The sequence below is a fragment of the Bos javanicus genome, chromosome X, assembly GCF_032452875.1.
Source record: "Bos javanicus breed banteng chromosome X, ARS-OSU_banteng_1.0, whole genome shotgun sequence".
NCBI classification, from domain to species: Eukaryota; Metazoa; Chordata; class Mammalia; order Artiodactyla; family Bovidae; genus Bos; species Bos javanicus.
The window spans coordinates 93,260,701-93,281,802 of NC_083897.1; the positions used below are offsets into that span (position 1 = coordinate 93,260,701).

Genomic DNA, 21,102 nt, shown 5'->3' on the forward strand with positions numbered 1-21,102 from the left:
GGCTATGTGGAAAGTGTACCAAGCTCGGGAGACTTTCAAGGGCAGGATTCCTGATATGTCTCTGATGCACTTGCATTGTTCCATGACACTGAAAAATCTTTATCCCGTATCCCCTCAGGACCTAGCCATTTAGCATTATGCAGTTTGCAAAAGCGCCACTATTGACTGGATAGCTGGGAGTGGGGTATGATGGCCAAGCTTTAAACCAAACCAAACCAATGAACAGTCAAGAAAGCACCAAGAGAAATTAACTGTTGTCCAGAAGCATTCATATAGCCAACTTAATGCAAAAGCATACAAGGTAAGGGCAATGAAATCCCACTGATGATATGGTGGGAGACGGAGGAGAGACAAATGAATGAGGGGCCACAGGCATCATGCTAACCGTTGCTGCTTGTTGCTGTCTCCGCGCCCTCTGACCCTCACGTACCATTTGTATAATGGCATCAGCCTCAGCCTCCAGCTGCCGAACAGCTGCCTGGATGCTGCTAGCTGAGCCTAAACCGGAGGAACCTGGGAGAAAGAAAAAAGAAGGTAAGATGTAACCTGTGGAAAGAGGGAATGCTCAATTTTCTGTGTCCCATCTCCTGAGCCACCACAAGCATCTTGCTGAGGTCTTTGAGCTTTACGCTCAGTTAGTCTCAGAGTGCTCACTGTCAGGCACTAAGAGCTACCATTACAGGTAAGGGCAGGGGACATGGGGCTAGGCAGACGGATGGTGGCAGGTGAGAGTTCTGTAGGACAGAGGGGAAGGATTTGGCAGGCCATAGCTGAGGTAACATGGCTACAATATTTTAGCCAGGAGTAATCAAGGAAGCAGAGAGGAGACAAACACAGTGAGTTAAATCTTGTTCATCAAAAGATCTGTCCCCAATTTCCTTGTCAGATTTCCAGTCCCTTTAATTCCCACTTGCCCTAGTGAAATTTCCTATGTAGACGGCTTGAGTGAGATACAGAATACAGCCACCAACATTTTAAGAAAGTATCATCACTTCCTTTAGAAAAGGTCAAACAGGAAGGAGACACGACATTAAGCCCTGCCCTCCTGGGTCTCTTGTTTTTCCACCACCAAACGTGCCCCTCAACTGGACACCCCAGTTCCATACCTAGCCTGCCTGTCTGCTTGGCCTTCTTGTTAGCACGGCGCGTGTCATCCCGGAGCTGGATGATGACCTGCAGTACCCTCAAGAAGAACTTCTGGGTAGATGTCTTGGATGTCAACATGGACATAGAAGGCAGCTGGAGCTCCCGGCCACCCAGAGGCCGCTTCTGAGATGCCACGATTACCACATTCTCAGCCACGTCAAACCTGGATAGTGTAGAGGTGGCTCGCATATATTGAGAGCATCAAAGCATAAACAACCAGAACAAGCAGGGCTTTCTTGTGTCAACCAGAGGGTATGGAATTTCAGAAGGAAATCACACATGTAGGAAAAATAGGGCCATGTGCATATAGGACAGAAACAAAATTGGCTCAGAGAGGAGGGAAAAAATAACAACTAGAAAATCAGGAAGAACCACTTTTCATAATGTCCCAGACCTCAACTCCACAGCCAGATGGGCAGCTGCCACCTACCTGCTCTGCATTTTGCCTTTCAGCTTGGTGGTCTGCGGCTGTTCCTCAGGCAGGCCATCAGGGGAGAGGGTTTCACACTGGGCTCGCCGCTGCTGTTCCAGATTGTATTCCCGTAGCTCAGCCAGAAGAGTTCCTGGGCAGGCAGAGAAGCCAGAAAGTGTTTAGACTTTCCTACTGAAGCAGCTAAAAACAAAAACTTTTCAAGAAACCTCCCCAGGCCGTCCTCTTTGCTCAGCTGTACTGAACTTGGGACTGTACAAGAATTCTGCTCCATTCATTTTACTGTGTACTCATGGATCAGCTGCCCAAGGGCCGCTGGTTTACCTGGCCTCAAGGATTTGCTGAATCTACATGAAATGCACCTCAGTGCAGAGGGGAAAAAGTATCTCTTTTGAAGCCTGTATACCTCTCAAACTTCTGAGGTTTTTGTGGTAGTCTCGGCAAATTACTTAACCTCTTTCCCAATTTGCCTACCCATTTTAATAATGGGGGCTAATATTGCCTAAACTCACAAGGCTGCTTTGAGAATTAGGAGATAACTGTCTAGAATAGTGCCTAGGCCACTGCCTGGCCTAAGGGTGCTGAATAAACTGGTGGCAGTCAAGAGGCCTCATCCAGAAGAACTTTGTAATTCTCATGTAGCAAAGAATCCCCTAGGTCATATAGTCTAATTGACCCCCATATCAACTCAGCTCCAGAGACATTTGTGAGAAGGAGATAACTACACAAGTAGCTGAGATCTAGGGAGACCCATGAGTGGGATGGAGGTGGGAGAGAACAAAGAGAATCTCTATGCTGAAAGCAAATCTGACTCTACTCCTTGATTCATAATCACTACACCACCCCGGGTTTTAGTTTTCTTCTTGGTAAAATGCAAAAAAGACTGAACTAGATGATTTACAAGTGTTCTTAGAATTTTTATACCCTCAAAACTGCACAAAGGCAGAGGGTATTATTCTCTGAATTCCTAAGTCTGAAGGTAGTGTAGGTGCATCTCTCAGGTGGTGCACTGCCTCAGCAGGTTCATCATAGGGCCCTTATGAGTGCCCAGATTGGGAAAACAATGTTAGTCCTAAGGGTGCTCATTTTCCTTCACTAAGCAACTGCTGTGTGCCAGGGATTGGGAATATAGAGAGAAGGCCAGCCTTGCTCTCAGAGAACAACTGAACAGAGGAAAACAGATCCTGAAAACCTAGTGGTATCAGTGCTGTGATAAAAGCACGCTTGGAGGCTGTGCTACAGATGTAGAGTGGATATGATTCAGCCTGAAGGCTTCCATAAAGACGTGACACCTAAGTGGAAGGTTTCAGAAAGACAGGGTGCTTTATTCTTATTATTACCTATCTGTTTACAAAGCGTATAACCCAGATGGCGGGCTCCATTCAGTAGCAACTTCAAAACAGTGTCCCGGGTCCCAGGGTCCCCCCGAGAGAGCTGCAGTAACACATTTGCTGCATCTTCTAGGCCTTCTTCAGAACAAGAATGGGATGTCAACACCTGGGGGAAAAAGAAGGGAGATTGGGCAAGCCCCAACTTGAGAACTAAACCATTATTCACCCCAGTCAATCCTAGTATTATCCACCCCCATGGACTCTTTCTCCCCCAACCTTGGGAGGTCAGAAAAGCTTGGACTTACTTCCACAGAGAGCTGGAGCTGATTTTCAGTGAGGCCAGAGGATACCATCTTAAAGTCTGTGCTGCTGCTGCTGCCGATATCACCAACTTTAGCTGGAGATTTGCTGGCCTTAGTAGTAGTAGCAGCTTTGAGAAACAGAACACTGTAAGCCTCTGAAATTCACTTGCTACAGACTTAAAGTGGCAGAGTCAAGGAATCACTGTACTGCCCAGGGTTTCAAAATGGAAAAGTAGTGAAAATGAAGATCCACCCCCTCCCCATGGCCAAATCCAAGTGACTTGGAATGCCAAGTACTCTTATGGTACCTTCTAAAATGACAAAGAATCCCAGATATTTATCTCAACTGTTCCTCTCCCGTAAGAGGGCCCTCTGAAAGCCCCCTCCTTCAAAATCTGTTTCTTCAAATGATTCTTATCAGTCTGCTGCAAAGCTCATTCCCTTTACTTCCTGGGATGGCCTGGCTACTCGATCCTACCATGATTCACATTGTATCCTGCCTTTTTTTTTTTTTTTAATCCACACTCTTATTTATTTGGCTGTGCTGGGTCTTAGTTGCAACATGTGGGATCCAGTTCTGACCAGAGATTGAACCCGGGTCCCTGCATTGTGAGCCTCAAGTCTTAGCCACTGGACCACCAGGCAAGTCCATATCCTGCCTGCTCTTGAGCTAGAAAGATCGGGGTTTCTTTAAAGACAGAGACTTCCTCTCTTCTATTTTGTGCTTAGCCTAGGGGAACCCATATTCACTGGTCTTCACAGGACAGAGGGAGAGAGGGAAGGAAAGGAAAGAAGGGGGGAGGACAGAGAACTCTGACCAATGAGGGTGAGAATTAACATACTTGGCTATCATAAACACAAACCAAGTTGATTGCTGTCATTCAGGGAGGAATACCTGGATGGAGGAGTTGAGAGTGAAGTGGATGTACACACCCCACAGCTCCCAGCCCACATCCACACTTACTTGAAACAGTAGTGGTAGCAGTTGTGGGGGTAGTCACTGTGGTTGAAGCGGCTACGGCAATGGTGGATATAGCCGTGGCAGCAACCAGGGCTGGAACAGAAGTGACAGGGGTGGTTGCAGCAGGCAGAGTAGACGTGCTGGAGGTGGCACTGATAGTGGTGGTAGATGTGGTTGAAGTGGCAACAGTGGTGGAGGAAGCACTGCTGCCAGAATTAGCCTGTGCTTCCGACACTTTGTTTTCTGGGAGAGCAATTGAGATGAGAGAAAGAAGTCTGAGGAGCTTCTCAGTTAAGAGAGAGCTCCGGCGGATGACTGGGTGTGACAACATGTTCATGAGTTGCCCCAGTGGAGAGGCTTCGAGGCTGTATGGGGAGGTTTCCCCCTCACCACCAGCGCTCACTGGCACTGACTTCACGGAGTTCTTGCCTTTCCGGCTGACATTCATGTTGTCCAGTTTTACCAATAAGTCCCAGAAGTCTGTGCAAATGCCACTGCTTGTGGACTGTGAAGAGCATGGGCTGCAGGCCTTACTGCCCCTCTCCCGATCACTCTCACAGTTTGTTTCTTTGGTCCGCTGCTGTGTGAAGTGACTGGGAAACACCTGCCAGGAAAAGAAAGACAGGTTTGGTTTAGGAGGTCTACATAGAAACTATCTTCCTGACAAGGAAAGACACTGGCTCCTAGTCTCTCCACTCCTTAGGACAGCTTTGGTAACACCAGAGAGATGTAACATAAGAGTTTCATCCAACTGAAGCAGCCTAGAGAAATGAACAAAAGCTTTGTAGGGAGACAAAGGATTAGGAAACTTTTCTGAGCATTGATCTCTGTACTTAAAAATGGTGGTGGGGGGAATACCTATACCATCGTGCAAAATTGTTGAGATTAGAGGTAATGTATTTTGCATAGTGCCTGGTACAAGGCAGGCCCTCAAAAAATGGCAGCAAAGCTTATTAAAAAGAGAACTGTATTAAGTTCTAGGTCCAGTCATCTCCGTCACTAGCCACATGACAAAGCCACTAAAGATTTCTGCATCTCAGCTTCTTCATCTGTAAAATTGACCATACAGACCACTGAAGGTTGATGAATGAATGAGACAATGCATAAAAATTGTAAAAAGAAAAAAAACCGCACAAGGTTATTTATTGGACTATTCCCAGGAACAATAGACATCTCAGAGTAAGGACTTGTGAGCTTCCTCAGAGTTCAGATTTCACTAGGTTATGGATGACACCCCTCTTTCATCCCCAGGAGTTGGGTTCCTCTAAGCTCCTCACCTTGGCCAATTGAATGAGTGTATCCAGAACATGTCTGCAGACAACAGGAGCAGCCTGGGGGTGGATATGGACAGTGGAGCCACTACTCGCATGTTTCTCAGTATGTTTGCGACCCCCTGAACGCTGGATCTGGAATATATTAGTCCTGCAGCCTAGGGCTGCATCCATGGATACTGAGAGCCAGGAAAGCTGGTTGGAACTCTTAGACTCCATCTTGTGTAGCAGGTCCAGGGGCCGGTTCTCATGGCTGCTTGACCCACAGCTCTTGCTTGACTTTTTGCCCTTTTCCTCACTTGAGGAGAGCTTGGGTGTTTCAATGCAAAGCTCACTCTCACTGCTTCGCTGCAAGATGGAAAGCAGGCTACGGATAACCCAGTGGCGGGTCTGGGCATGGTAGCAGAGATTTCTCAGTACTCGGTGAAGACGGCTAGTATTGAGTTTTGGCTCATCCACAAAAAGTAGGACCAGGAGACAAGACAGGGCTTCATGATCCAGGAGGAGCCGTCCTCGAAGACGTAGGAGGGTGTCCACATTACTGCCAGAAGGCCTGGAACAGAGCATGGTTTCTGGGTAACACTTTGGCTAGAGCTCTGGGATCAGGTATAGCCCTAGGGGAGGGGGATGAGCTGATACATCCTAGAAGGCTTGAGAAGAGAGTATGTCCAGTCCAAGAACTGTAGGGGCTCTTTATATAGTAATAAGAGCTGTCTCAAGTGCCTACTATGTGCCATATACTCTATAGTATCTGTAACAACTTCCTCACAGGGCTGCTGTAAAGATCAGAGAACCATCCAGTTTTGAGATGATGAGCAAGAGGCTCAAACATATTAAGTAACTTGCCCTTCACCACACGACGACTGAGAAGAGAGCAGAGATTGCAGGACAGGTCTGTATTATCAACTGGTAAAACTGGACTGCCCCTAGTGCTAGAAGACAATGTTTACTTTGGCCTTCTATAGACTACCAGGATGTTGCCTGCTGAATAGGGACTGATCACTCCCTTCATGTTTTCGCATGTTAGATCTATTCTTCTTTGGCCTGGTTAAAAATGAAATCTTCTGCAGCCTAGATGCTGTAGTCTCAAGACAAGTGGCTCTTGCTATTTTCCTATTTGTATGGGAGGCAGGTGGCTTCCTTTGCTGTAATCACAGCTACAACCTGGTGCCTGCCTGCCTTACTTTGTGCTTATGGTCTACGGCAGCTACACAACCCAAAATTGTGGCTTTTTTCAAGGGAGAGTTCAAAAATCTGGCTTCCTCATTCATTCAAGTAAATACCCTAGAGAGGTCATCCAGCCTCTCCACCTAAAAATAAAGGGAGCTGGACTACTAGTAGACATGAAAGGTGGTATGGCAAGGAGAGAAAAGACAGGCAAAAGGTACCTATTATGGCTGCTGCTACCCCCCATCTGGAAGGTGCCACCTCTTTGCACAGCAAGGCGAGTGTATTGGACCCCACGGTTGCCACTCAGGCGACTGGTGAAGGCTGGAAGGAAAGAAAAAGGAAACTGAAATTGGGGAGGGGACATGTGCTGAGCTAGGCCCAGGTAATACAAAGGGGAACAAAGAGTTTCATGTGGCCAAAGCTAGACATTACAGAGCCCTCCCACATGCTTCCCTCTGTACCTGGGCTTCGGAGAATGGCAGAGAGTGCAGAGGTGCTGCTGTGCCCAAAAAGTCGCTCATGCATGAGCTGCCTCTGCCGGGCTTCTTGCTCTCGCCTCAGGGCTTGAGCTTCAGCTGCAATGTCAGGTGGCATCACGGCCAACACACTGTCCTCCATGTCCTCTAGGACACTACGGCGCAGGTCTGAGGGCAGAGTCTGGATGAAGGTCACAGGGTCCATGGGGGTGTCTGAGCTGGCATTTTGTGCTAGTTCTCGTCGCTGTTGCTCAGCTCTCTGCTGTGCCAGTACCTACAGAGCAGAAGAAGTCAATGGGGCATATCACGGCCAGGCAGTCTGGCCCACCAGCCCCCTACCTGCCTCACATACTTCCTCCTGAATGGCTGGAGGCAGAGCAGCCAGGAACTCAGGGCTCACTTCGGTGACACCAGGATTCCCCACCACTGCAGGAGCTGAGTTATTTGTTGAAGGGGCAGTTCGTGTTGGTGGACGAATGCCCAGCTGGTTCTGTAGGACTTCTCGGCGAATGTCATCAGGCAGAGCGGCCAGAAAAGAGGGGTCCACACCTTCGGGGAGACTAATACCTGAGGGGAGACACAAGATGTGAAGGGACTCTCACTTCTACTGATTGAAGGAAATCCGTGGCCTTGCATGAGCTTTCTGTCCTCATTTTATGCCAAGGACACAGGACATACAGATGTTATGTGCCAAGTCTTGTGTGTGTGCTCTCAATTAACCTTCATCAAAACCCCACCATGTAGCTATCATCACCCTTTCAGTATCAATGAGGATCAGGGAAGTTAAGCAATGGCTCCAGGTCCTGTAAGTAGGAGGTGGCAGAGAGGGGATTTGAGCTAAGATCAGTTTGACTCCAAAGGCCTGGGCTCATTCCATTGTGTAGCATCAGCATCCCCTTACTGCAGGTCCTCCTCCTACACATATGCCGCCCTTTATCTGGATGGAACCGTTTGACTGGTGGGCATTTCCACACCAAGGGCTACTAGAAGCCTCAACAATCCCAAGATGGTCTGAGCACACATGGAGCTCACCTGCAAGAGGATCTTCTTCTTCACTGCTTGTTGAAGGCAATGGCTCTTCCAGGATTCCCCGGGAATCTGCTCCAGAAATGGCCACCGCGGAATCTCTGGTGGAAGAACTCTCAGAGGATGCAGGGGGAGAGCTGAAGGAAATCATTTTCAGGTTGTTCTCTGAACCATATTTTCCAACTTATAAAATACTCCTACAGTACCCCTTTTCTCATAGAAGCCAAGTTGATTTCCCCAGTGTTCAAAGCATGGGCATTAGTTACTAAATATGAATGTGGCTTGAAATACCTGCCAACACATCCTTCCCTCCTCTCACTCACACAGTGCTTACCTGTCCTCAGGGGGCTGGGTAGGTTCCCCTGACCCATCACCCCTGCCTTGTACTTCTGTCACAACTGGTGGGGCATCCCCAGGAGTGGAGCTGCCTGCTGTGGGCTGCTCAGAACTGCCAGTTGCTGGGGCGTCACCCACAGCCTCCTCCAGGGTACAGGAAGCCAGGCTGCTAGTATCCATGGGAGAGCCTTCCAGTTGACTGCTGACAGCTGTCAGAGCATCAGAATCTTCAGCTCTCTCTGGGGAAAGAGAGGCTAGGAGGAAGTCACATGGAGAGGTTAGATCTCTGCTTCGGGGGGCGGGGCGGGGGCTGAATTAAGAAGCAGCCAGATCAGACTTCTTACTTGTTTAACCTCACTTCAGACGCTGGCCTGATGCTCCCCTCTCAATCTCATTTGCTTTAAAGAACTTAGCTCAAACACTTTCTATCATTTGTTGAACATTTATGATATTCCAAGCATGCCTGTGAGACATCTTCTCAGGCATCCCAGATAAGGGATCTTGTCACTTTCAGATTCCCTACAGGCATCATTTGCACAAGCACTTTGGTTCTGCTTATCTAAACAAGCAAGGGTCCTTAAAGGCAAAAACCCCTACACCTAAAGGTTTCTCTAAAGTAAGTCATATGCAGTACAGTAAAGAGCATAGACAGCAACAGGTTTGTTTACCCTGTTGGAACATTGCTGAGAAGAATTTTGAGGCCCCATTTCAAACCAGTGGGAAATAGTGCCATGAAATAAATGGTGTTGGCCAGGATGGGAGAGCTGTTTGTTTTATGTATGGTCACATGCTTGCCAGACCTAGAAACGCTGAAGAAAAGCAAGCTTCAGAGTTACACAGATCTGGATTTTAATCACAGCTCAACCACTTACTGAGTGACCTTGGGCTAATTGTTTCACTCTTGAGTTTCAGTTTATTCATGGAGATAACAACCTTCTACTTCTTTTTAAAGAAGTTAATCCTCACATGATAGCCAGGAACAGAGCAATCACCTCAAACTGTTGGTGTCAATAAGGCACTCAGATGTATATATAATCACTTGAGGACACAGAGAAGAAACCTCAGCTCTAGCTAAAAAGGTAATGTACAATTTGTTTTTGTTTGGTCTCTAAGTAGTATCCAACTCTTTGAGACCCCATGGACTGCAGCGTGCCAGGCTCCTCTGTCCTTCACTATCTCTCAGAGGTTGCTCAAACTCATGTCCATTGAGTTGGTGACGCTATCTAACCATCCCATCCTCTGCCGCCCCCTTATGAGACCTAATTATGAGGACTTGAACTTCTACTTTAGAAATTCTCTAAAATAAGAGAGTAAAGAGAAACTACAAAGATATCCATTCTTCCCTCATGTTTTACCCCTACCCTCAAACCCTGAAATTCTACTTACTTATAGTGGGAGCTGGAGATAGCTCCATCTGAGTTGTTTCTGCTTCTCCACTTGGCCTTGTGGGACCCAATTCCTCTGGCTCTACAGGCATCAATAGCTGTGTAGAGCTCCCACCTTCTCCAATTGGGGACTGCAGCTCTTGAGGAATCTCTCCCAAGGCTGGTGGGGTTGGGAGTGTTGGTTGCTGTTGGGAGGGCTGCAGAGTGACAAGGGTCTCCCTGGGCTCAGATGTAGCTACATCAGTTGAAGATGGGGTTGCTGGGTAGCTGTCAGGCATAGGAGTCCCATCTTTCTCGGAAAGAATGACAATAAGGTTGTTAAAGGGCAATCAGTCAAGGACAGGGGGAGCCACTCAAATCAGCACATGTGGCATGACAGTGATGCAGCATTCCCCTTAACCACCAGTTGCTCCCAGGAATAGCACCTGGCTGGTCTGGTATCTCGGGATGAGGGCTAAGGCACAGTGCCATTAGTGCCAAGAACCAAAGATCTGAGTCTTTGCAGACCCTAAGAATTAAATCCTTTCTGTGCCCTGGGTGGAGGGGGAGAGTTCAAGTCACTTTATAGTATTTGCCTCACACTACATATCACCTGTCCCCTTCCACCTCCTTTTTCTTGCAGTCCTAATTATCCAAGTAGCATCTACAACTCTGATGGAAGCAACAGTGTTAAGACTAAATGTGAATGTGCTACACACCAGGGAAAGTAGTAAGTTGTATAGTTATCTTCAAATTGGGGCCTAAAATCCCTACCCCACAACAATACAACTTACTACCTCACCCCAGCATGAGCAGAGTCCTCTAGCAACAGCAGCAGGCAAAGGGCCATTTTACCTGATGACAGACCCTTTCAATGACCTTCTGCCAGATTCAGGGCACCAGGACTCCTACCCTCTTTCACTGCTTTAAAAAATATTGTGTAGGCTTTAGTACAATCATTTCCCAACTCAAGTGCCGAAGGAGACAGAAGGTATAGGGTAGCAGAAGTAAGTTCTGAGGAAATAGGGGTAGGGGAGACATATAATACCACATAGACCAGTTATTAGAATCACAGTCACAAAATAGCTACATTAGGCACATTAGAAGGAGGAATCAAAAGTATTTAGTAGTAATACCATTTAGCCCACAGAGCTACCCTCCCCCAAAGCAGACTGCCCAAGGCAACATTCCTAGACTTTTAGATTCCACAGACCCATGAAATTTATATAAAAACAAAAAATAAAAAGAGACTAACACAGGGTTACCAACTTTTAATTTAACCAAGTAAGAAAAAAAATCCATTAATATCATTTAATAAAAATATTGTGATACCAAAGAAGTAGGAAATACATAATCTCTGTAATTTATAACAGTTCTTTAAATTGAACGCATTCAGCTTTCTGAAAAAGTCATTAAAGCTCCCTTATTCTGTTAACTTCCACCAAGGACTAGCATTTAGGAACCACTGTCAGGCGTTCTCATGAAGCACCATACCACAATGGTCACTAAAAGGGACAGGACACACAGCCTCACTACACATGCCAGAATGCAGTACAGCATAATCAGAATGAGAACCTGTAAACAGAGTACGTGGAAGGGGAAGTGCACCACCGTGGGAAAGACAGTAGACTGTATAGTTATCTCCAAGATGGGGTATGACCCTAAAACTATACAATCTACTACCTCATCCCACAGAGCACCAGTGTTCATCTTCAGTCTACTTGGGCCAGCTACTTGGGTCAGGAAAAAGAATCAACCAATAATTAGCAAGAAGGAAAAATGGGAAGGAAAGTTACCTGAGAGGTTCTGTTCAGTGGAGTCATTTGTCTTAGATGCAGCACACTGCAAAGAAAAGGGACAGACCAATGTGGGACTTTGCAAGCACATGAGATAGAGGTCAACTCTAATAGTCGCCATCTCCCACATATGACCTGGATGGAGGATAAGCACTGTAGCATGAAAACAGACCTTGAATTTCTCTAATATAAACTCATGTTTGAGATGGCTTGGGGATAAGGGGGAAACTGTCAGGGAGCTGACTAAACAATGAGAGGAAAGGATAATAAAAACCACGTTGGAGCTGGGCTTGGGCACAGGACATGATCTGAACACACATTGTTGAGACCAGCAAGAATTTCATCTATCTATAGTTCCCTTCTTTGGGCTTATTTTACACTCCAGGTTTTTCAATCATTCACCATACCTGCTTATTTCCCAAACCTTTTAATGTGTTTGAAGCAATGCTACTGTTTATTAAAAGGTCAAAGTTCTCTACAAAGGTATCAGTTAGATCAAGTTTGTTACCATAATTGAACATTTCAATATCCTTTTAAGTCTGATATTCTGACTGTTGAGTGAGGTATAATAAAATCTTTCACTCAAGTTTTTCTATTTTCTTATATTTCTATCAGCATTTACTTTATATATTTGAAAGTTATACTATTCAAGGCTCCAAAATTTTCAGAAAAACCAAAATCATGTTAGAGATTTCATTTATTGAGCCCTAGAAAATGCCATGTGGTGAAGGGGTTCAAGATAAAACATTTTCTCTGATTTGAAGCCTAAGCCCAACTTGTTCAAATGTTGGAATGGAATCCTATCAATACGGTTTCCCTGACGCTTGCAAAGGCAATCCACTGAAATGGAATTGAAACATTAAAAGCATGGGCTTAGTCAAGGTCATTCATTCTTCTTGTCTAACCGTAAGTCACTGAAAGTAGAGACTATACAGTGTAACTGCTATGTTAGGAGCTCTGGCTTTGGTTTTTCCCCTAGAAGCCATATGTGTGTACAGTGAATTTGGAGTGGATTATTTCTCAGGTTCAATGTGAACGTCTTAGAATCTTTAATGACTCTTGGGGCCAGCCACATGTATGCTGAAACTGCAGGAAAGTTAAAGCAGACATAGCCAAAGATGAATCCTCCCAGCTCATGGGAATCACCTGTGCACTCTGATCCCTGTTCTCCTTATCTTCTTTGCCTTTGTCGGTTATCTTTGTTTCTTCCTCAGCTAGTTGTTTCCTCCTTTTCTCCCTCCTTTCTTCCAGCTCCTCATCCCTCAGGAATTCCAGATGATTGACAATGGGCACTTTAACAACTGGACCAAAGAAGCAAAAGATGAGAGGTTGCTCAGGGGAGGTAGGGAGAAAGCCAAAAGGCAGAGCTTGTGGTCACAGAAAACGAGGAAAACAATTTTCCATGCAGTGTCTCAGCCCTTGAAGATTCACTACTGCCCTTATCACCAAGCTGCTACACACCTGAAACACAGTCATGCATGCTCTCAGCATCAAGAACTTTGCATTCCTCTGTCCAGCGAGTCAGGGCTGTAGGGATACTGGATAGGGTCCCTGTAGAGAAACCAAGGAGAGTGAGACCTTAGCCTTGTCATGCATCAACTGATCCAAAAATTGCAGCATTTCCCTAACAGGACCCAATGTCTACCATAAGGTTTGGCACATCACAGGTACTAACGTCTTTGGCTAAATCACCGAGTTGTTCTGGTTCCTGTAAAATGGGGTTTCTCCAAGCAGGTTGGATACTATTCTGTGTTTCCTCAGCACGGAAAAAGAACCAGACAAACGTTACCCTTTTTCCACCACATAAACTTGCCTGCTTGGCTGGTAGCTGTGCTCTGATCATGGAAAAAGTCATCCAGTAGTTCATCATCAGACCGGGCGATGATGTGGACGTCATCGTTGCCCACTAGGAGGCGGGCTCGGCCTCGGCTTTGTAGGGGAAGGCTGCTGCTCAGCTGAAGGATGTCAGCAGCAGCAGAGGGACCAAGCAACCTGTAGGGTGATGGTGGGGTGTCATGGTCACTGTATATCCATAGGGGCCCTGCAACCTGTTATTGTGAGATCCTTTCTGTATCCTCTAGGAAATGCATAACATTATTATGGACCTGATCATATTGCATGTAAGTCTTACTTTTCTAACTACTCGATCAGTCTGCCAACTTTTTTTTGGTTGAAATTGCATATTACTCCATAGTTCCTGGAACAGAGTGAGCATCACTGATATCAGGCACTGTGTTAGGGTAGGGCTCCCCAGGTGGCGCTAGCGGTAAGGAACCTGTCTGCCAGTGCAGGAGACTTAAGAGATGTGGGTTCAATCCCTGGGTCAGGAAGATCCCCTGGAAGAGGGCATGGCAACCCACTCCAGTGTTCTTGCCTAGAGAATCCCATGGACAGAGGAGCCTGGTGGGCTACAGTCCATAGGGTCACACAGAGCAGACATGACTGAAGCGACTTAGCACGGTATGGCACAGCATGGGTTAGGGTATAATATCTCTCTTGTACACCCACTGCTATTGTACATTGACCATTATGACATCTATACTTCTTCCTTTCATCTCTAAAAATTGTTTCTCCCTAGTGCGAGAAACTAAGCCCAAGGGCAGGGATCCTCTCCTGACTGTATCTTAGCAAAAGTTTAAGCTTATCATGTGAGATGCTTAATGACTGCTGAATCTATGCACAGGACACTTAAGCAAAAGAATATGTTATACAATTTGGTATTTCCCCAAAGGCTGCACATATAATCCACAAAGCAACAGGGCAAATACATTATTTGTTCTTGCACAAGAACGTTATCCTGTCAGATCAAAACAATGCTAAAGCTCAGTGAGCCCAATAATCTTCCTTGTAACTCACCTCTGGAGTATAAGAGGAGGATTGGGCTGGCGATTCCCAGGGTAGTGAACGTGAATGGTATGGCCTGTGTTGGCTGTCAGCTGTCTCAGGGTCCTTTGACTGCGCCCAATGCCCTGGGTGAGACGTGTTGTAGAGGAGCCACTGCCCAGTGTCAGGGAACTGTGATCTGCATGGCGTACCATCAGTGGGTGGGTGGTAGGGATATTTCCTGGGGATGGGGGGATGTCTGCTGCAAGGACAATATGCAAAGGGATCAGTGCCAAAAAGAAATTTCTCCATGGTTGTTCAGGCAGAACCATGTCTCCTGGGCCTTACTTCCTCACACGGAAACCTGAGCTTTGTCCTTTCTCCCTCATTCCCACACCTCTTCTAGGATCACTGATACTACCATGGCTTATGCTGCCATCTCTCACCTAGATACTGCAACAGTCTCCTAAGTAGTACCTTATCCCAATCCATTCTTGACACTAAGCCACAGTGATGCTTGTTGGAACCTCAGAAACATGCTGTTCTCTCCGCCTTGACAACACCTCTCCCCACTTTTCACCTGTTTTGTTGTTCTTGGCCTAGAAATTACTTCTGATTCTACAGATGGGCCTTTACTCTGTGCTTTCTTACCATATTGCAATGTAATGCCGGCTTACTCATAATTCTTAATAGACCATAAGCTTCTATGAGGGAAAAGGACTCTCTTCTTTTTTATTGCTATATCCCTAGTACCTAAAACACAGTAGGCACTCCTCACATATTTGTTCAATTTGCTGAATGGACAAAGGCTCAACTTATAAGAAAGACTGATGGAAATCACAAAAATGCAAAGAAAACCACAGAATAGAAAGTATCTTGAAAATTATGTAATCCACCCCATTTTTTCCACATTTTTCATTTACAGGTGACAAACTGAGGCTCAAAGAGGTAAGAGACTACTTGGCCAAGACAACAGACCAGAACAGTTCAGTGTTTTCTGCTATATTGTGCTTGTGATTTGGGAGTAAAGACCTGCCTTCTCAAGACAGTTTAAGAACTTGATGCTAAAAGGGAACTTTGATGTTGATGGGGGAGGAGGGAGGGAAAAGATTCACTCTCTCCTCTGAAAAGATGCATCCTTGATGAACAGAGTGAATGTGTTCAAAATCTACTCCCCTATGCCAAGCTCAAAGGTGTCCATCCAAACTCTCAAGATCCAGTGTTACAGACATAAGGATTAGTTATTGCCCTATCACTGTAGTGTGCACATGAGTGCCTGATGCAGTCAGCCTTGGTCTTTCTTTTTTTTGTTAATTCAAGCAATTCATCAAGTTGTTCAGGCTCTAAACTGGCTGCCATTTACTGAGGTGGCGAGAACAAAAGCAGCCTCTCATAATTTCTTCTAGGTATACACTTATTGAGAGAGATTGATTCAGATATCCCTTGCCCCAGGAAATCAGCTAAGAAAAGAAGTGCTTTCTGTATCAGATTGAGAGCTGCTCTGGTTCAGGGTATAAGAATCAAGAGATAAAACCCAGCTGAGCCCCTGTATCTTACTAGCACTGGAGAACATGTTGTCAAACTCAATGATGAGATCATCCTCCCGGTCAAAGCGCTCAAATCGGACCAAGGGAGAAGCGTTCATATCAGGGTAATCCTCATCCAATTCCATTTCAGAGCCATCGTCGTCATCGTCTTCATCTCCCTCTTCACCTTCATCATCCTCCTTAAGGGGAAAATAGGAGATGGAGAATTGCTGGAGGTAAGGATTTCTGAAGTCTGGTGTCATGGCCACATTTGCACATGAGGGAGGGAGGTGCTGAGGCTAGCAACCCGGACTGTTGGTTTTCTCCAGCTCTGTGTTCCCATGGAAGAGGTTGTCTGAACCAACCCAAACACAGTCCCCCCTCACCTGATCATCTTCCTCATCTTCCTCCTCCTCCTCCTCTTCATCCTGACTATCATCCTCATCCTCGTTACTGCCACTGCTGTCCTCTTCCTGAGTGTGCTCCTCCTCATCCTCAGGGTCCAGGATATTCATGGAATCTAAAACAAAGGGAGCACATTGGAGGACTATACTGAGTAGCTAGAAAACAGGCTACTGTGCAGGCCAGCAGATTGAGTGGGAAGGTGATGGGGTATTTAACTCTAGGAGAGGAAGAACCAGATCTAGGGTGATTTACAGACTTACTGAGCCAGCCCCGGTTTCCTAAGAGTGCCAATCAGTGCATCAATATGCTGAGCCACGTGGCTGAATTTGGAGGCTGGCTATAGGGTGGTGCTTGAGGAGCCATGGTCTAGGACTTGGCCAAGTCTATTGGTGCCCTCTTGCCTTTCCAGCCCTACTTTGCTACTGACTGCATCCTATTGGTAAAAGGGAATCTGGAGCGATGATAGCAGGTGGGTGAGAAGAAAGTGAACCAAGTAAGAAGTGACAGACTTTTGGGCAAGCAGTAGTAACATGTTACTCGAAAAACTGGATGAGGATAAAAGTGGATGGTGTAGGTCAGTGCATGCAGACAGATGCTTCCTTATTTTGCACATGTGGGCAGCTGCCTCCAGGAAAACCCTAGTGTAGTGTCTGTCAGACGTGCAGGGCAAGAAGGGAGGCCTTTCTGGCCTCAGCACTCTCACCTTCTCGGTTGGCCTGCAAGGTGGAAGCTTGGCTGAGGTTGGAAGGAGCTTCATCCATCAGCACGTCCTCTTGTGATTCATCCTCTCCACTTCTGCTCACTGAAGGTTACAGAGCAGAGCCTTCACTGAACAACAGAGGACTTCCTTTCCAGATTGGGTGCATCTAATGTAGCTATGTACACCCAGCAGATATCCATTCTTTTTTTTTTTTTTTTTGGATGAGGGAGAAGACCTGGGTTCACTGCTGTTGACTAGCTAGGTGAGCTTGGCCAGTCACTTTACCGTCTGAGTCTCAGTTTCCTCATCTGTAAAATGGGATGATCACATCTGCCCTGCCAATCCCACTAACTGTGAAACCACAGAGGATAATGGGTGTGAAAAAGCCTTGCCAAATTTAATACATGTCTACTTCAGTTTATCATTTGATTTACTTCATCAACAAAATAAAAACACGTAACCTATACCATTGGAGCATGGTGATAGTAGAGTACCTTTGTCATTTTTCCTGAGTTGTAAAAAGGGCTATCCTTAGGGAATGCTCACTCTTTTTACACTACTGAGACTGAGAGGCAGAAAGCCCCTGGATTCACTGAAGAACTGAAAGGAAAGCGCTTTCTCATCCTACAGCCTCTATAGCCTCCTCTAAGCCTCCATGAATAAACACTCTTGATGTGCCTAATCTATTATCTATACTGATGGCCACCCCCTCCACCTCCCCTACACAGGCAACACTTCAGACCAGCCACAGGTCTGTAGACGGCTTGTGAATTTCTCATCTGTAAGACTGTCAACATCGAGACAAGCAGCAATCTAGGCTGGCTATGAGCCCTTAGGCAGAGCTGAGCAAGCAGATGATGAGAAAAAGGGTCCTCCCAAGAGAGACTGAGGCAAAGGAAGAGGCTATACTCAGTTCTGGGGCTCTCACCTATAATTGTACTGTTCCCAGATCCGCCATCCCTCTCAAGCAACTCATCTATCAGGTCCTCCAGCTCATTCTCAACCTGGAGAGAAATAGAACATATATATGGATGCACACAAGTCTATCATTGTGCTAGTGCTGAAACCCTAAAAAAAGCCAGCAAGGGAGCATATATTTCTAGGATAATATATGACAGAGGATGTTACATAAGCACCACACACTTGGTGCTAAGAGCACAGAAACTACCATGTGCTGCCAATCCACACTCAAGACTGTCTTTCAAATGGGTCCATCCCAGTTATCTGAGACCAGATTAAGTCTTTATACTCTTTAGGAATGCAGGAATACATGCAGATCTCCTTAGAGCCAGCAGCTCAGGACTGTAGGCCTCATTTCTTGCCACTGCCACCAGCTCCAGAAGTTACAATGCTTTCTATAGGGTCTTTAGAAGACTGCCATTTGAATGCTCAAGTGCGAGCTGGTGCTATAGGCACAACAGTGTTATTAAGGAGCATCCATTAATGACCAGAGCCAGGTAAATCAAAGATCCTGGGCCCAAAGGGCTCAGGCAAGCTTTCTGTGTCAACATTTCATCTGTGCCTGTTTTCTTATTGAGATCAATTCCATTTCATAATATGGCATCCTGGCCCTGTACCCACCCCTCATTTAATACGATTCAAACACATTTACTGAGCATCTACGAAGCATATTATCTGTGCTCCTCTGGAAAACAGACAGCTAATGGCAAGGGTCTAAAGTACTCACCCACCCACACCACTGGGGGTTTGGTTTAGCGCCACAATAGGGGTATATGCTGGGTGATCTGCCTCCCTACCTGCATCTCTTGTGAACTGAGCACCTCAGGCTGCCCAGCAATCACCACTGAGTCGGTTTCAGCCTCCCCATCCATGATATCCCCATCTGCCACCTCTGTCTGAGTGACATCATGATCCTCCTCCTGCACTTCTGTTTCCCCAGGCTCGCCTGAAACAGTCAACCAACCAGCAAAATAATCAAAGAGTGCCTATGTGCGGGGCACCATGAGGAAAGCATGAAAACAATAAAGTCCCTTCCCTGGGCAAATTTACAAGTTCTCAGAGAATAAATGAATGGGTGACAAAGGAAAAGACAAGGCTACGTGTGAGGATAGCCAAACAAGGCTGCAATTTTAAGGAATTCTTTGTGGGGCAGATTCCCACACTACTATGACAGATCTGTGGAAGGCCAGCAAGTTCCCAGGGAAACAATACCAAGCCAGAACAGCTGTGATGTCATGCCCATAAAATAACTATGACCACCCGGCCAGCTCTCCAGTCCATTGGCTCTGATTCCCTACCTGGGTCCTGTTGGTTGCTATTAGAGTCCTGAGCAGCTCCTTGGGCATCCTGCTCAGACTTGCTCTTGCTAGAAGCACTCTTACTGCCAAAAAGGCTACTGGGCTGGTTCACAATCCGGGAAAGTGTTTCCAAAGGCTTCAGAGCAGCATTGACAGTGTTGGCCATGTTGGGACTGAGATAAAGGAAGATACAGAGATGAACTGAGCACAGAAATCCACACTAAAAGGAATGGAGGTTCATCAGAGTAACAACTGATTCCAGGAATGGAGCATGGAAAGTTCAAGGTGAGCCTGAGACAACTTGTTGTGCCAAATGGCCTTCAAAATCAAGTAGGCTTTAAAAAATTAATGGAGTCATTACCACAGGCCAAATCTGAGGATCAAACAAAAATAAAGATGGTAATGGATTATACACTATAAGAATGCTACCTAATAAACAGGAACAAGAAAATCAGGAAACTGTTACTTTGCAACCAACAATGTTAAGTAATCTAGGCAAAGATCACTAATGAATGCTGCTGCTGCTAAGTCACGTCCATCGTGTCCGACTCTGTGCAACCCTATAGAGAGCAGCCCACCAGGCTCCCCTGTCCCTGGGATTCTCCAGGCAAGAACACTGGAGTGGGTTGCCATTTCCTTCTCCAATGCATGAAAGTGAAAACTGAAAGTGAAGTCGCTCAGTCGTGTCTGACCCTCAGCGACCCCATGGACTGCAGCCTACCAGGCTCTTCCATCCATGGGATTTTCCAGGCAAGAGTACTGGAGTGGGGTGCCACTGCCTTCTCCGAATGAATGCTAAAACTACTGAATTAAAAAAATCTTCAGGGCACAGGATATTCACATGAACTCAAAGCCATCACCTCACAGATGACCTGTTAATTTAAAGTATGTTAGTTGCTCAGTTGTGTCCAACTCTTTGAGACCCCATGGACTATATATACCCCACGAGGCTTCTCAGTCCATGGAATTCTCCAGACAAGAACTGGAATGGATAGCCATTCCCTTTTCTAGGGGATCTTTCTGACCCAGGGATTGAAACCAGGTCTCCTGCATTGCAGGCAGATTCTTTACCATCTGAGCCACCAAGGAAGCCTTGTTATTACAAAGGGGAACTCTAACCATTAACTATGTGATCAAACTTAGCATCACCCAATAATGGGACAAATTGGCATTGTGTGTCTCCTGATGTGAAGCACTGAGAAACGCAAACACCACCTATGTAGTATTCTTGCCAAAAGAGTTTACCCTGAATCTAACCATGAAGAAACAATTAGGCAAATCTAGATTATGGGATGTTCTATAAGACATCTGACATTCTGGACTCTTAAAAACAGTCAAATGTCACAAAAAATAAGAGATACATGACAATCAAATGCAATGAGTGATGCTTACTGGATCCTTGATCAACACACTCTCCCCCAGGCTATAAAGAGAAAAACATTCTTGAAATAATTGGGTATATATTAGTATGAAGTATATAGTATCATTATATTAATGGTAAATTTCTTAGAGGTAATGATGGTATTTTAGCTATGTAAGGGAATCTTTGCTCTTAGGAGACACACGCTCAAGTATTCAGGTTAACTGTCATGTTTATAAAAAACTTTAAATGATTTAGCTCATGGGGAGGAGGGGAGGGAGGAATAAAGCAGACAGTTCAGAATGCTAACCACTGGTTAATCTAGGTGAGGCATACAGTGCTCATTACACTACTTTGAGTTCATAGTTTTAAATATTTTAAAAAGTTGATGAGGTTTTATCAAAAGGACAGAGAAGCCAGC

At 45.8% G+C, this 21,102-nt stretch overlaps 1 protein-coding gene across 18 annotated transcripts in view; it reads right to left on the reverse strand.

The window, feature by feature from the left end:
• Nucleotides 1–21,102, reverse strand: part of HUWE1 (HECT, UBA and WWE domain containing E3 ubiquitin protein ligase 1) — a 157,029-nt gene that overhangs the window by 9,192 nt on the left and 126,735 nt on the right. For 15 of the 18 annotated variants that reach the window (XM_061410226.1, XM_061410215.1, XM_061410228.1 and 12 more), the window contains 24 exons: nucleotides 19,322–19,494; nucleotides 18,821–18,969; nucleotides 17,992–18,067; nucleotides 17,067–17,165; nucleotides 16,345–16,478; nucleotides 15,990–16,158; nucleotides 14,466–14,694; nucleotides 13,423–13,601; nucleotides 13,071–13,160; nucleotides 12,756–12,910; nucleotides 11,610–11,655; nucleotides 9,836–10,123; nucleotides 8,448–8,703; nucleotides 8,120–8,250; nucleotides 7,440–7,654; nucleotides 7,073–7,361; nucleotides 6,830–6,932; nucleotides 5,448–5,994; nucleotides 4,174–4,774; nucleotides 3,213–3,337; nucleotides 2,917–3,073; nucleotides 1,577–1,709; nucleotides 1,107–1,309; nucleotides 386–513 (listed from right to left, as the gene is read on the reverse strand). In XM_061410226.1, coding sequence (XP_061266210.1) covers nucleotides 386–513; nucleotides 1,107–1,309; nucleotides 1,577–1,709; nucleotides 2,917–3,073; nucleotides 3,213–3,337; nucleotides 4,174–4,774; nucleotides 5,448–5,994; nucleotides 6,830–6,932; nucleotides 7,073–7,361; nucleotides 7,440–7,654; nucleotides 8,120–8,250; nucleotides 8,448–8,703; nucleotides 9,836–10,123; nucleotides 11,610–11,655; nucleotides 12,756–12,910; nucleotides 13,071–13,160; nucleotides 13,423–13,601; nucleotides 14,466–14,694; nucleotides 15,990–16,158; nucleotides 16,345–16,478; nucleotides 17,067–17,165; nucleotides 17,992–18,067; nucleotides 18,821–18,969; nucleotides 19,322–19,494 — 4,675 coding nt within the window. The remainder of the gene's footprint in view (nucleotides 1–385; nucleotides 514–1,106; nucleotides 1,310–1,576; nucleotides 1,710–2,916; nucleotides 3,074–3,212; nucleotides 3,338–4,173; nucleotides 4,775–5,447; nucleotides 5,995–6,829; nucleotides 6,933–7,072; nucleotides 7,362–7,439; nucleotides 7,655–8,119; nucleotides 8,251–8,447; nucleotides 8,704–9,835; nucleotides 10,124–11,609; nucleotides 11,656–12,755; nucleotides 12,911–13,070; nucleotides 13,161–13,422; nucleotides 13,602–14,465; nucleotides 14,695–15,989; nucleotides 16,159–16,344; nucleotides 16,479–17,066; nucleotides 17,166–17,991; nucleotides 18,068–18,820; nucleotides 18,970–19,321; nucleotides 19,495–21,102) is intronic. The other 3 variants (XM_061410225.1, XM_061410229.1, XM_061410231.1) reach the window with 3 other exon arrangements.